This window comes from Mesoplodon densirostris, chromosome 10 (genome assembly GCF_025265405.1).
Source record: "Mesoplodon densirostris isolate mMesDen1 chromosome 10, mMesDen1 primary haplotype, whole genome shotgun sequence".
NCBI lineage: Eukaryota > Metazoa > Chordata > Mammalia > Artiodactyla > Ziphiidae > Mesoplodon > Mesoplodon densirostris.
In genome coordinates, this window is record NC_082670.1 from 92,352,670 (window position 1) to 92,366,308 (window position 13,639).

Below are 13,639 nucleotides of genomic sequence, written 5' to 3' on the forward strand. Positions count from 1 at the left end.
ATGCTCTTGAGTAGGTGTGCAAATGGAGAATCTGGCATGTAAGTAGATGCGAACATGGGTAGTTTATAACAGGTGGGAATTTGGGGTGTGCATGAGCCCACTAGTAGGTGGATAAATGTGGTGGGACTCTGGAAATTCAAGGTCATTAAGTGTGAGAGTGAGGGAGAACTCAGTGGGGGTTTGAGGAGAGAAGATATGAAATAGTTACCTAGAAGAGTCTGGAAGTGAATAAACTAGGGAAGAAAATATTAATCTGGTAGTGTACTTGAAATAAGCGAGCATGGTGATGCATTTTTCTTTAATTTTGTGTTTGTGCCCATGTGTGCTGCTGTATAGGCACAGATTTGGTGGGGATTGCATTTTAACCTACTAGTGAAGTTGATTTTGTGAGTACAGTGAAGCCGGAGAGGGGCTAGAGAATCAGCTGTATGCAAGGGGATGACTAATGGTTAATGATTAACTATAATTTAATCTTGATAATGAAGGTGGTGAGGGACAGTAAAAAGGTGGTAGGATCAATGGATTGGAGGTACTGGTAGAGTCAAAGAACTTTTGCAGTAACTGCAATATATTTAAATATCTTCTAGTTTAGAACTATTAAAAATATGACTAGCTAAGGTTTGACAAAGCTGGTTGATGTGTAGGTTTTTTTTCCTGTTCTGAATTCTTAACGTTAGCTAAAATATTACGTTAATTTTGTTTGTTTGTTTGTTTGTTTTGCGGTACGCGGGTCTCTCACTGTTGTGGCCTCTCCTGTTGTGGAGCACAGGCTCCGGACACGCAGGCTCAGCGGCCACGGCTCACGGGACCAGCCGCTCCGCGGCATGTGGGATCTTCCCGGACCGGGGCACAAACCCGTGTCCCCTGCATCAGCAGGCAGACTCTCAACCACTGTGCCACCAGGGAAGCCCACGTTTAGTTTTTAAAAGGAAATAATTTTGTGAATGGGTGAAGAAGGAATATTGGGTAAATTTTCTCCTTTCTCTAATAGAAGGGAGTAATTAAAGAGGCTCTAGAAGTGCTCTTAGGCTGCAGAGATTGCCTCAATTTGTTATATATCTGTTATGTGAGAGTATATAAGATAAGCCCAACCATCTTATGTGCTAAAAGAGGTCTTTCTCACTGTCCCAATCCATTCTTACACCTGGAAAGCCGTCTGGAAAACTCTGCATATTTCTACAATATTACTCAGATGTTCTCCACATCCTGAGTTTCTTGAGGACAAACAGCCATTGGTTGAGTGCTTACTAGGTGTCAGCCACTTTGCTAAGCAGTCTGCTTACACTAATGTAATCCTCACAGCAGTTCTGTGAAGTGTAGATACTGTTACCTCCATTTTAGAGATGGGAAACAAAGGGAGTCTGGAGTTATCTCTCTTAGGTCATACAAATGAAAAAGTGGCTGAACTAAAATTTGAACCCAACCAAGCTTTCAGACTCTAGCACCAATGCTTTTTAATTTTTTTTTTTACCATGTGATTTTTACTTTCATCGAAGTTTTACATGCACAGGATTTAGTGAGTTTATTAATACAAAAAAGGGAACAAAAAAAATCTTCTATGTGCTTTCCTTTTTTCCCCCTATTCCCTAGAGATAACCACTTTAAAATCATTGTTTTCTTGGGGGAATGGGTGTTAATCTGCCTATTTCTAAGTTACAGTGTTAGAAAATCACTTTTTTCTTTAAATTTTTAGAATTAATTATTGATTTCATAATAATTGCAGTGAGGATTTAGTTTTTTTTACCTCCTCTCCTTCACTCCGTACATACATCTCACTTCCATTGCCCAATGTCTTCAGTATAATTATATTGCAAATTTGGTCAGTTCAGCATTTGTTTCATACATGTCTTAGTGAATGCTGTGTTTTCCATTTAATATTCTGTATACTTATGGCTAATTCCACCCCAAACTTTAGTTGTTTAGATCTCATTGCAAAATATGACATATTAGGTCTTCTACCAATTTTGTATTTTTAGAAAATCCCTTGTGGAGCCTTCTTAACTGCTCCATTCTGGAGTGGTTGCTCTTAGACCTGCCTTATTCCTCCACTCTTAGAGTCTGCCTTTATCATTATTCTGAAATTCACTTTCTCGTCTTGGGTTTTTAGTTTCCTTGATTGCATGTCACATGCTCTTTCTTGGTTTACTTCATTGTTTTGGTGGACTGAGAGAAAGCATGATAGGAAATACATCTTTTTTTGTACTTTCAATGAAAATGTTTTTTTTTTCCTACCCATTTACTTAAATGGATAGTTGGGGTACAAAATTCTAGGTTGAAAAGAGTTTTTTTTGAATTTTAAAGGCATTTTCCTGTTGCTATCTTCCTGCACTGTTGTTAAGTCTGAAGCCCTGTATGTGACCTGTTTTGTATCTCTAGAGTTTTGCAGGATCTTCTTTTTGATTCCAGAATTATGCAGTTTTACTATGATGTCTGATCCCTTATCTATTTGTCAACCTTTATGAGGCTCTCTCAGTTTGAAAAGTAGTATCTTTTAAATATGGCAATTTAAATTTATATTCTAATTTACTGCGGTGAGACATACATAATATAAAATTTACCGGGCTTCCCTGGTGGCGCAGTGGTTGAGAGTCCGCCTGCCGATGCAGGGGACACGGGTTCGTGCCCCAGTCTGGGAAGATCCCACATGCCGCGGAGCAGCTAGGCCCGTGAGCCATGGCTGCTGAGCCTGTGCATCCGGAGCCTGTGCTCCGCAACGGGAGAGGCCACAACAGTGAGATGCCCGCGTACCGCAAAAAAAAAAAAAACAAAACAAAACATTTTAATCATTTTCCACTAGCTTTATTGAGATATAATTGACATATAGTCATTTTTAAGTGTACAGCTCAGCATTAGTGGTGTTGAGCACTTTTTCCTGTACCTGTTGGACATGTGAATGTCTTGTTTGCAGAAATCTCTGTTCATATCCTCTGCCCATTTAAAAATAAGGTGTTTATTTTTTTGCTATTGAGTTATATGAATTCCTTGTATATCTTGGATATTAACCCTATCAGCTATCTGCTTTGCAAATATTTTCTGCCATTTCATAGGTTGCCTTTTAATTTTATTGATGGTTTCCTCCACTGTGCAGGAGGTTTTTAGTTTGATGTCCCATTTCTTTATTTTTGCATTTTTTGCCTTTGCTTTTAGAGTCAGATCCAAAAAAACCATCTTTAAGAGTTTTATGGTTTTGGGTCTTACAAGTCTTTAATCCATTTTGAGTTGATTTTTGTGTAGGTGTAAGATAGTGATCCAGTTTCATTCTTCTGCATGTGGCTATTCAGTTTTCCCAGCACCACTAATTGAAGAGACTTTCTTTTCCCCATTGTGTAGTCTTTGCTCCTTTTCCAAAAATTAATTGACTGTACTTATACATGCATGGGTTTATTTCTGGACCCTCTGTTCTGTTCCACTGAGCTGTTTGTTTTTTATGCCACTACCATACTGTTTTGATTACTATAGCTTTGTTATATAGTTGAAATCAGATTGTGTGAGGCCTCCATCTTTATTCTTGTTTCTCAAGATTGCTTTGGCTATCCAGAGTCTTTGTGGTTCCATACGAATTCAGGATTTTTTTTTTTCCTGTTTCTCTGAAAGATGCCATTGGCATTTTGGTAGGGATTGCATTGAATCTGTAGATTGCTTTAGGTAGTATTTGGCCATTTTAACAATATTACTCCATTCCATGAGCATGGAATATCTTTGCATTTGTTTGTGTCTTCACTTTCTTTCATCAGTGTCTTAAAATCTTCAGTGTACTGATCTTTCACCTCCTTGCTTAAATTCATTCCTAAGTATATCATTGTTTTTGATGCTGTTGTAAATGGGGTGGTTTTCTTAAGTTCTGTTTACAGTAGTGAATTATTAGTGTGTAGAAACACACTTGAGTTTTCTATCTTGAGTTTGTATTCTGCAACTTTACTGAATTCATTTGTTTTAACAGTCTTTTGGTTGTGTCTTTGGAGTTTTCTATACATAATATAATGTTACCTGCAAATAGAGATAGTTTTACTCTTCCTTTCAGACTTGGTTGCCTTTTATTTCTTTTTCTTACCTAATTGATGTGGCTAGGACTACCAGTACTATGTTGAGTAAAACTGGTGAGAGTGCACATTCTTGTCTTGTTCTTGATCTTAGAGGAAAAGCTTTCAGCTTTTCACCACTGAGCATGATGTTAGCTTTGGGCTTGTCAGTTACTTGTTTTAAAAACATTTCCCTGAAAAAAAAAATTCCAGTTAATCTTCTTAGTTTCATCTTACTTAGATGGAGATTCTCAGGAAGGGTTATCCATTTCAGTGTTGATGTGTTCGTTTTTCACATGTTCAGACAGTTCTTGGACTAGAGTACAAATTGTTTTCTCAGTAGATACTGTGCTTTTAGTGGTTATTATTTTTTCTTTGTTTTGAGAGTATGTAGGTAGAGAAAAATGCTTTCTAAATAATTATATCTTTATTAGTAATTGTAAGATAGCATAACTCTGGGTCATACTTCAAAACACTAATAAAAATAATCTTTAAATGGAAAAGCACAAAATAGACACATACCACACTATAAAAAGCCAGTATTGCAAACACTATAAAGATAGTTTGAGCTTCACCTTCAAACTCTAAAAGGATTCTCCAGGATGAAACCTGTGTCCTAAAGTGTACAGTAATCTGCCACCACTGCTGTGTTAACTCATTTTATATTTCATTAACAAATTATAAAACCATTTATGTATGTTCATTCAATCTCCTTTAAACACTTGAGTATTTAAAACTTCCTTTGCACCACATGAATTGATATCTGGGTCCAGGTGGAAGGACTTTTTGCTGTTGTTTTTTTTCCTTCACCTTTCTCAATGAACAGAAGACTACACCGGAGGAAAAATAAATTCTAGATCATATCTCCACAGCGCATTTTCTTGTACGACTAGAAGTGATTCGTGAGATAGATTTTAATGCTAATGAGCATTTTTTGAATGACTCATGTACATTTTAGAATTTCTCCTCTGTCTCTTAAAATATATATATTCATACTGTTTTATTCTTCAAATTTTTTGAGAGTTTGGTGTTGCACCTCTGATTTTGCCATCCTTACTGTTTTTCAGGAACCAGTGTAATTCTCAACAAAAGAGATTGTGTATTGCAGTGCTTTTCAACTGGGAGCAAGCCTCCCTTCCCCCCAACCCCAGGGTTCATTTGTCAGGGTCTAGAGACAGTTTTGATTGTCACCATTTGTGATGGGGATTACTGGCATCACAGTGTAGGGGTCGCACATGTTGCTGAACATCCTACAATGCACAGGACAGCCAACTACAATACAGAACTCTGCAGCCTAAACTGTCAGTAGTGCTGAGTTTGAAAAAGTCATTTGTCCATATTAAAGTCCTTCTATGTTTAAGTCCTATACTTTCCCACTTCCTTTTTCATACTCTACTCATGCTTTTCAGGTTCACCTTTTAAAGTCCCACGTTGTCCTGAAGGCTTTTCTTGATGGCTCTAAACCTGCATTTCATCTCCTTTTTCTTTGTTCTATTATACCATCACTGAAATCTTTGCATCTGATAGTTTATGCTGTTTTATTTCTCTTTGTTTATTGTTTATGTATCTTGTTTTTCAAACTAATTTTGTTAAGGATCAATGTCTTACATTGTTTCTGGGCTTTCTAACTGCTGTTGACACTGACATTACAGTGTGAGTTTGTAGAATGAAAAAAGGGCCCATGGCCTACCTAGGCTCTGGCAAGTGTGGTAAAAGAATGGACTCGTCTCCGTTGATGGCAGTTTGGCATTAGTATCAAATGGATTATGGAAGAAGTGATAGCATCAGTGGTGAATGGGATGAGAAGAGTGACTCTAGTAGCAGGGAGGAGGGTAGATCCACTGCAGCCATTAAACTAAGTGCTATTTAAAAAAACCTAGTACCCTCTGAATTCTAAATCGGCTGTCTTCAGCCTGAGTCATACTGTTAGAGGAGATCTATCTTTGGTTCATACTTGTTTGGTTCAACTGTCTGTGTGGAAGGGAAGGATCCATGCTGATCTGTTAATAAATTTTGAGAAAGATTTTCAAAAAAGGGTCAAAGGTTAGCTAAGAGTTAAGCATAAGTCAAGCTAACCAGAACACACTGTTTCTTGAACTTTTTGTTTTAATTGGTAGAGAGAGATGGGTGAGTAGAGGAGTGTAACTTGAATCTTTAGACATGTTAGAGTCCTTATCATGAATATACAAGTTGCCAAAGAAGAAACCCAAGTTTGCACTAAGGTATTACGTGAACGTTAGCGTTACCTGCTGAAGCTTTCTTTTCCATCTGATTGGATCCTTTTTGTGTACAATTATCATTAGATATTTAGCACTCTTAATTTGAAAACTTCACTTCTAGTGCCAAATACTTTCCCTTCAGAATTTGTGTCATAATTTTATTGCTTTGGAGCAGGTACCATTCCATCTTCAGATATGAGTTTCTGAGCAAAGAAATGTATGGCATTTCAAAGATAATTTCAACATAGGAACAATTAGATAAATATTTTAGTGTCACTTCAACATTTATATGAAAACAATTTTTATTTTTGCAGCAGTCGGTACAAAATGAGAATTCAAAAGTTCTGTTCATACTTGTGTTACATAGTAATTTTACTTTTTCTGTAATACCATGAGAGTAAGAAAAAGACAATTTTAAAGGGGTGGAGTAGGCAGTGGTTTTTAACTGGGGATGCTTTTTGTCTCCCAGGAAACACCTGGCAATATTTTATAGACATTTATTATTATTGTCAGAATTTGGGGGGCAGTTGAAGGTTGGGTGCTAATGACTTCTAGTGGGTAGAGATCAAGGATTGCTGCTCACCATGCTACAGTTCACAGGACATCCCCCTTTGACAAAGAATTATCAGGCTTACAGTGTCTTTGGTGCCAAAATTGAGGGACTGCAGGATGAGGGATTGCAAAGGACCTATTCAGACCCAAAAGAAATGTTTTGTGGGTAGTAAACATAGGTAAAAATACTCAGTTTCACTTGCAATGAATGAAAGGCAAATTAAAGTGTTCTTCTACTATTAAATATACAAGAGTTTTGAAAAGCGTGTAATACTGGAATGAAATAGGTGTTTCTATACTGATGACGCTATAAAGTGGTACAGCATCTCTGAGGGGCTTTTGAATATATGTATCAAAAGTTCTTATATTTCATACTTTTGACTCAGTAATTCCACTTACAAGGAATTTATCCTAAGGTAATAAACAGATGCCTACAAAGTTTATTATTGGGATATTAAATACAATTATTTTTAATTGTAATGAGCTGGAAGCAAGCCTAAATTCTTTGTTTAAAATGGTGGTTATTAAATAATGGTACTCTACCATATGTGATACATATTAAAAATCTTACTTTTCAGAGACTACTGGTCCCGTGACAATACCCACAGTGAATGAGGTAGGGAAATAAAGGGATATTAATCAAGGATACCCAATTTAAATAAATAAATATTAGTGAAAAAATACACTAAACATGTACTTTAGTAATGATTACTGGGCACATTATGGACAATTTTCATTGTTTCTATGTTGTGTAATCTTTTTTCCAATGACTGTCCTATTTATATAATCAGAAAGGGGGGGAACAGACATCTTTAAAATTTTTAAACTCTAGTAAAATTTTGTAGTAGCTCTGTCATTTCTTAGACTATTTGCTGAAAAATCTGTCCTTTACCATGTACTGAGTTTGCATTTATGTATGGGTCTGTTTCTGGGCTCTCTGTTCCACTGACATTTTAATGCTTGCTCAATTAATTGATAAAGTATAATGTATTTTAAAGGTATAATTATGCAAAAGAAATTATGCAAGGAATGTTCTCTTGGTTGGGACCCCACTTGTAGAGGCTTTCTGAGCTAGTGATTTGTATTTTTTTTTTTTTTTCTTTTTGCGGTATGTGGGCCTCTCACTGCTGTGGCCTCTCCCGTTGCGGAGCACAGGCTCCGGATGCGCAGGCCCAGCGGCCATGGCTCACGGGCCCAGCCGCTCCGCGGCGTATGGGATCCTCCCAGACCGGGGCACGAACCCGTATCCCCTGCATCGGCAGGCGGACTCTCAACCACTTGCGCCACCAGGGAGGCCCTAGTGATTTGTATTTTAAAGGAAGTTCTTAAAAACATTGTCAAGATTTTATGTAAGCAGTTGTGTTCTGATTTTTGCCCATCTTTATCACTCATGTAATTCAGTATTCAGATTAAATTTACTTGTCTTCGTTTGCTCCAGTCAGATAGTTACGACTGAATTCTATGGCACTTTTAAGTCTCCTGATTCAAAGCCTGTCACCTTGTGTCAGTGATCAGCCCTATTAATTTTCTTTTTGTTTTCATTCATTCATTTTTTCCACATTCCCCTTTGTTTACAAATGGTACAGTATCTGCTCTCCGTTGGAGATAGTGTAGGGCTCTCCTGTGCTCTCTTCTGTTAGCTTCCCACACAGATTTTGTGTGGAAAGCAGTTAGTCTGAGTAGGAAGTAATCTTAATAGAATTTGGAACTGTAAGGGGCAACAAGTTAAGATGTGGCTACTGGCCACTAAAATGTTCTAGAACTAGCTGGGAGATGGATTTTCGGCTCTTGAGTCTCTGAAAAATACCTTTAACCTGAGAATTGTGAGGGAAACATGTTTGTTTTAGTACTTGAGAGTTCCTGTGGAAGAAAAAGGTCAGTGTGGTGTTTGGAAGGAGGATATATTTATTAGTGATATGAGTTGTTTTGCCTTCATAGAGGAGAAACTGCATAAAGGGAAAAATGGAAGAGAAAGAGAAGAAAAGGAAGTGAAGGGAGGTGAGGTTACTTAAAAAAATTAATGAGTAATGAATTTCAGTAAATTTTCCAGTTAATTTTAGCAAAGTAGATTTAAATTCTGAGTATGTATTTTATTTTTGGAGGAAATTTTTATGTGGAAGAGTTGATTCTAAAGTTGAAAACGTGTTTATGTTTCATGAGCATCTGTTTAGAATAATTTTATTTTCATGTGAAAAATAAGGGGTTTTTTGTTTTGTCTTTGTTTTGTAGTTTCTTGTCCTGTGAGTACATTCCTAAGAAAATTATTTCTGTTGCCAAATTTTTAGTTGATTTACTCTTGGCCTGTTCTTGTGCTCAAATTACATAATTTTCAGGGAAGCATTTTCTGCTTTTGTTTTTATCAGTTGTGTTACATCAAATAGTGTTAGCTTTCACATTTTGTAGAAGCATTTTTTCAATTATATATGGCATAGGAATTTGACTTGCATCTATTGGATCTGATTTAGAGTAACTGTGCTTGATACATTTGGAAGTTAAAATACAAATTGTACGTAATTCATTTCATTTTATGGGACTTAATTACCGTCTGACCTAGAATTGGTGACCTAGAGTCTTGGAAGCTCCTCATAGTTTGCTTTACCTGGTCTCTATCACTCCTTGTCTCCCTATTCCCATTAATGTGTTGCTGCTGTTGTTTGGATGTCATGGGTGGATTCTCAAGCAGTTAGTGGAAAGGTGGGTTAAAAAACCCATGTGTATATGGAAATTCTAATTCATGAAACAGGTTATGACTTAGTGGGTGATTATTAAAACTACAAAAAGATTCTTAATTTTAGAAATGAAAAGTGTAAGACTCCTATTTCAGTACCCTCCCCTGGTGTGTTTAAGTATTAGTTAAATGACTGTAGGGAGTCTAGTGAAATTTAAAGATAAATTTTAGTAACCATTGACAATTGTATACTACTCAGAAATTAATATTAGGCATGTTAGAGATTATAATATGCTGCCTCTGCTTGTTCAACCTCTGATTCCCCTTCCCAAAGAAGACTAGGGAAAGGAGGGAAAGCGTAGTCATGCAGATAGCTTTAGATAATCACCCTCACCATATTTTAAAAATAATAGTAGTAAAATTTACCTACCATGTAATTCACTCATTTAACAGAGTAAGTTGTCAGGTCACACATAAACTCTCCTTAATTTTTTGAGGAACTGCCAAGCCAAACTGTTTTCCAAAATGGCTACACCATTTTGCATTCCCATCAACAATGTATAGGTTGCGTTCCTATCAACACCATTTTGCATTTCCCGTTAACAATTGCCCTGCATCCATCAACAATGTGTAGGTTGCATTCCCATCAACACCATTTTGCATTTCCCATCAACAGTTGCCCTGCATCCTTCCCAACACTTGTTTGTTTTTTAATTTATTATTTATTTACTTATTTCTGGCTGCGTTGGGTCTTCATTGCTGTGCGTGGGCTTTCCCTAGTTGTGGCGAGCGGGGGCTACTCTTTGTTGCCGAGCGCGGGCTTCTCATTGCGGTGGCTTCGCTTGTTGCGGAGCACAGGCTCTAGTCACGTGGGCTTCGGTAGTTGTAGTGCTTGGGCTCAGTAGTTGTGGCTCACGTGCTCGAGAGCGCAGACTCAGTAGTTGTGGTTCACGGGCTTAGTTGCTCCGCGGCATGTGGGATCTTCCCGGACCAGGGATCGAACCTGTGTCCCCTGCGTTGGCAGGCGGATTAGTAACCACTGTGCCACCAGGGAAGTCCCCCAACACTTGTTTATTGTCCATGATTTTCTTTTTAGAAGTATTTGCATATACCTTTATTGGTAATATAAATTGGTATGCACAAGAACGTTTACCAGAATATAGGTTTTAGTGCATTAATTGTGAAAGATAAATGAAATACACGCCCGCACACACATATATATATCTGTCAGTAAGAGATTGTCTTACATCTACTCAGTGGACTGAACCATTAGAATAACGAAAGTCAGTATATTTTGAAAATGGAAATGTGAATGACACATTGTTGAGTGGAAAAAAGTACATAATTCAAACTTCATTTACATAAAATGAAAGAAGTAGTGCATATGAAAATTCATAAATACTCTCTGGAGGATCTTAATAATATTAATGATGGTCATGTTGAGGTGAGATTGCAGATGATTTTATATTTTTCCTGTTTTGCTGACACATCTACAATGAGCTTTATTACTTTCATAATCAGAAAAAAAACCGTAGTTTTTTTTTGTATTTCTTTATTTATTTATTTATTTATTTATTTTGCGGTATGTGGGCCTCTCACTGTTGTGGCCTCTCCCATTGCAGAGCACAGGCTCCGGACGCGCAGGCTCAGTGGCCATGGCTCACGGGCCCAGCCGCTCCGTGGCATGTGGGATCTTCCCAGACTGGGGCATGAACCCGTGTCCCCTGCATCGGCAGGCGGACTCTCAACCACTGCGCCACCAGGGAAGCCCTGTATTTCATTTTTTAATACAGCAGGTTCTTATAAGTTATCTATTTCATACATGTTGGTGTATATATGTCAATCCCAATCTCCCAGTTCATTCCCCCCTGCCCCACTTTCCCCCGCTTGGTGTCAATACTTTTGTTCTCTACATCTGTGTCTCTATTTCTGCCTTGCAAACCGGTTCATCTGTATCATTTTTCTAGATTCCACATATATGTGTTAGCATACGGTATTTGTTTTTCTCTTTCTGACTTACTTCACTCTGTATGACAGTCTCTAGGTCCATCCACGAAAAATATGGAACGCTTCATGAATTCGCGTGTCGTCCTTGCACAGGGGCCATACTAATCCTGTTCCTGTATCACTCCAGTTTTAGTATATGTGTTGCTGAAGCGAGCACTGTCTGTCATTTTTATTATAACAACTTTAGTGGGTGTGAAATGGTATCTTGTGGTTTTGATGTGCATTTCCTTAATGACTAATAATGTCAAGCATCTTTTCATGTGCTTATTGGCCATTTATTGATCTTTTGTAATTATGTGCCCCTTTAAGCAGTAACATCTCTCCCATCCCTTCTTCAGGACCCTGGCATATGCCTTTCTGCTGTCTCTTTGAATGTGACTATTCCGGATACCTCTTAAAAGTAGAATCAAAATACTTGTTCTTTTGTGTCTGGCTTATCTCACTTAGCATAATGTGTTCAAGAATAATCATTGTTTTAGTATGTGTCAGAATTTTCTTCTTCTTTAAGGCTATATCCTATTGTATATACCACATTTTGGTTATCTCTTCATTTGTTGAGGGACACTTGGGTAGTTTCTACCATTGTGTATGAGTGAGTTTCATGCGATTGAGTTTCTGTTTTCACCTCTTTTGGGTGTCCAGAAATGGAATTGTTGGATAATATGGTAATTCTTTGATTTTTTTGAGGAACCGCCGTGCTGTTTTCCACAGTGACCCCACCATTTTACATTCCCACAAGCAATGCACGTGGGTTTCAGTTTCTCTACATACTTGCCAGGCAGTAGTTGTTATTTTTTGTGTGTGGGGTTGGTTTGTTTGTTTTTTGGGTAACAATCAATCTGATGGATGTGGAGTTCCGTCTTACTGTGATTTTTGATATTCATTTCCCTAAATAGTTATGTTGAGCATCTTTCCATTTGCTTGTTGGCCATTTCTATATCTTTAAAGAAATGCCTATTCAAGCACATTTTTACTTATTTTTAATTTATTTATTTTTGGCTGTGTTGGTTCTTCGTTGCAGCGCGCGGGCTTTCTCTAGTTGTGGCGAGCGGGGGCTACTCTTCATTGCGGTGTGTGGGCTTCTCATTGCGGTGGCTTCTTCTGTTGCAGAGCACAGGCTCTAGGCGTGCAGATGTGTCAGTTGTGGCAAATGGGCTCAGTAGTTGTGGTTCACGGGCTCTAGAGCGCAGGCTCAGTAGTTGCGGCGCACAGCTTTAGTTGCTCCGTGGCATGTGGGATCTTACCGGACCAGGGCTTGAACCCGTGTCCCCTGTGTTGGCAGGCGGATTCTTAACCACTGTGCCACCAGGCAAGCTCTGCCCATTTTCAAAATAGAGTTGTCTGTTTTTTTGGTGTTGAGTTGTGGGAGTTCTTTATATGTCCTGGACATTAAAACCTTATCAGATAGATGATTTGCAAATAGTTGCTCCTATTCTGTGGGTTGCCTTTTCACTCTTTGCTGATAGTGTCCTTTGATACGCAGCTTTTTGACTTTGATACAGCTCAATTTATTTCGCTTGTTGCCTGTACTTTGGGGGGGGCGTGTCACATAGTTTTTATATCAACAGTGGTAGGTTTTGAAATTTCTTGGGAATGTATCAGGAACCTTTGAAGCTCACAGTGAAGAACAAACATTTTCTAGATTTTACATTTTTTATTTTGAAGTTGAAATTTTATCAGTGGCCACCAATACTGCAGTTGATTTTCTTCAAGTGATAGACTCACTTGTTCATTTTTGAGGTAATGTCTAGCAATTTCTCTTGGTCTGAATAAGCATTGTTTGTTTGACATTCCTTTCAAGTAAAAATGGCTTTCATTCAGCCGGCAGCAGTATGTAACTTTTTGTGACTTGAGATGTCCATAATGTTTTGTTATGCAACAGAAGTCCTTTATGTGTACTTCTTATCTTGTTACACGGGATATTAAAAAGATGTGTGTTTTCAAAGGTTCAGATTTAATTAAGTTAGTAAATTTGTTTTATTAAACTTTCCAGTGAAACAGGTTTTTTCTTTTGTTTTAAACTGTGAGTCTCTGGTGATAAAGAAGGTAACGACTACTTCTAGTATGGTTGGGTACTGCTGCCTTGATTAGTGCTGAAGTGTTGTCCATTTTACCCACTGCTGCTTTTGCACCTACTGTCATTGCAAATGTCAGCTCAGTGAAAAAGTCAACTC

At 37.8% G+C, this 13,639-nt stretch overlaps 1 protein-coding gene and 1 non-coding gene across 4 annotated transcripts in view; one reads left to right on the plus strand and one right to left on the minus strand.

Annotated features, from left to right (window-relative positions):
- Positions 1-13,639, plus strand: part of PPP4R2 (protein phosphatase 4 regulatory subunit 2) — a 58,794-nt gene that overhangs the window by 25,911 nt on the left and 19,244 nt on the right. The window contains exon 2 of one of the 3 annotated variants that reach the window (XM_060109173.1): positions 7,369-7,406. The exons of the other annotated variants lie outside the window; for them this stretch is intronic. Coding sequence (XP_059965156.1) covers positions 7,402-7,406 — 5 coding nt within the window. The 5' untranslated portion in view covers positions 7,369-7,401. The remainder of the gene's footprint in view (positions 1-7,368; positions 7,407-13,639) is intronic. 3 annotated transcript variants of the gene reach the window in all.
- On the minus strand, positions 11,514-11,622 carry LOC132498121 (U6 spliceosomal RNA). The gene has a single exon (XR_009533733.1). It is a non-coding gene; the product is annotated as a U6 spliceosomal RNA (small nuclear RNA).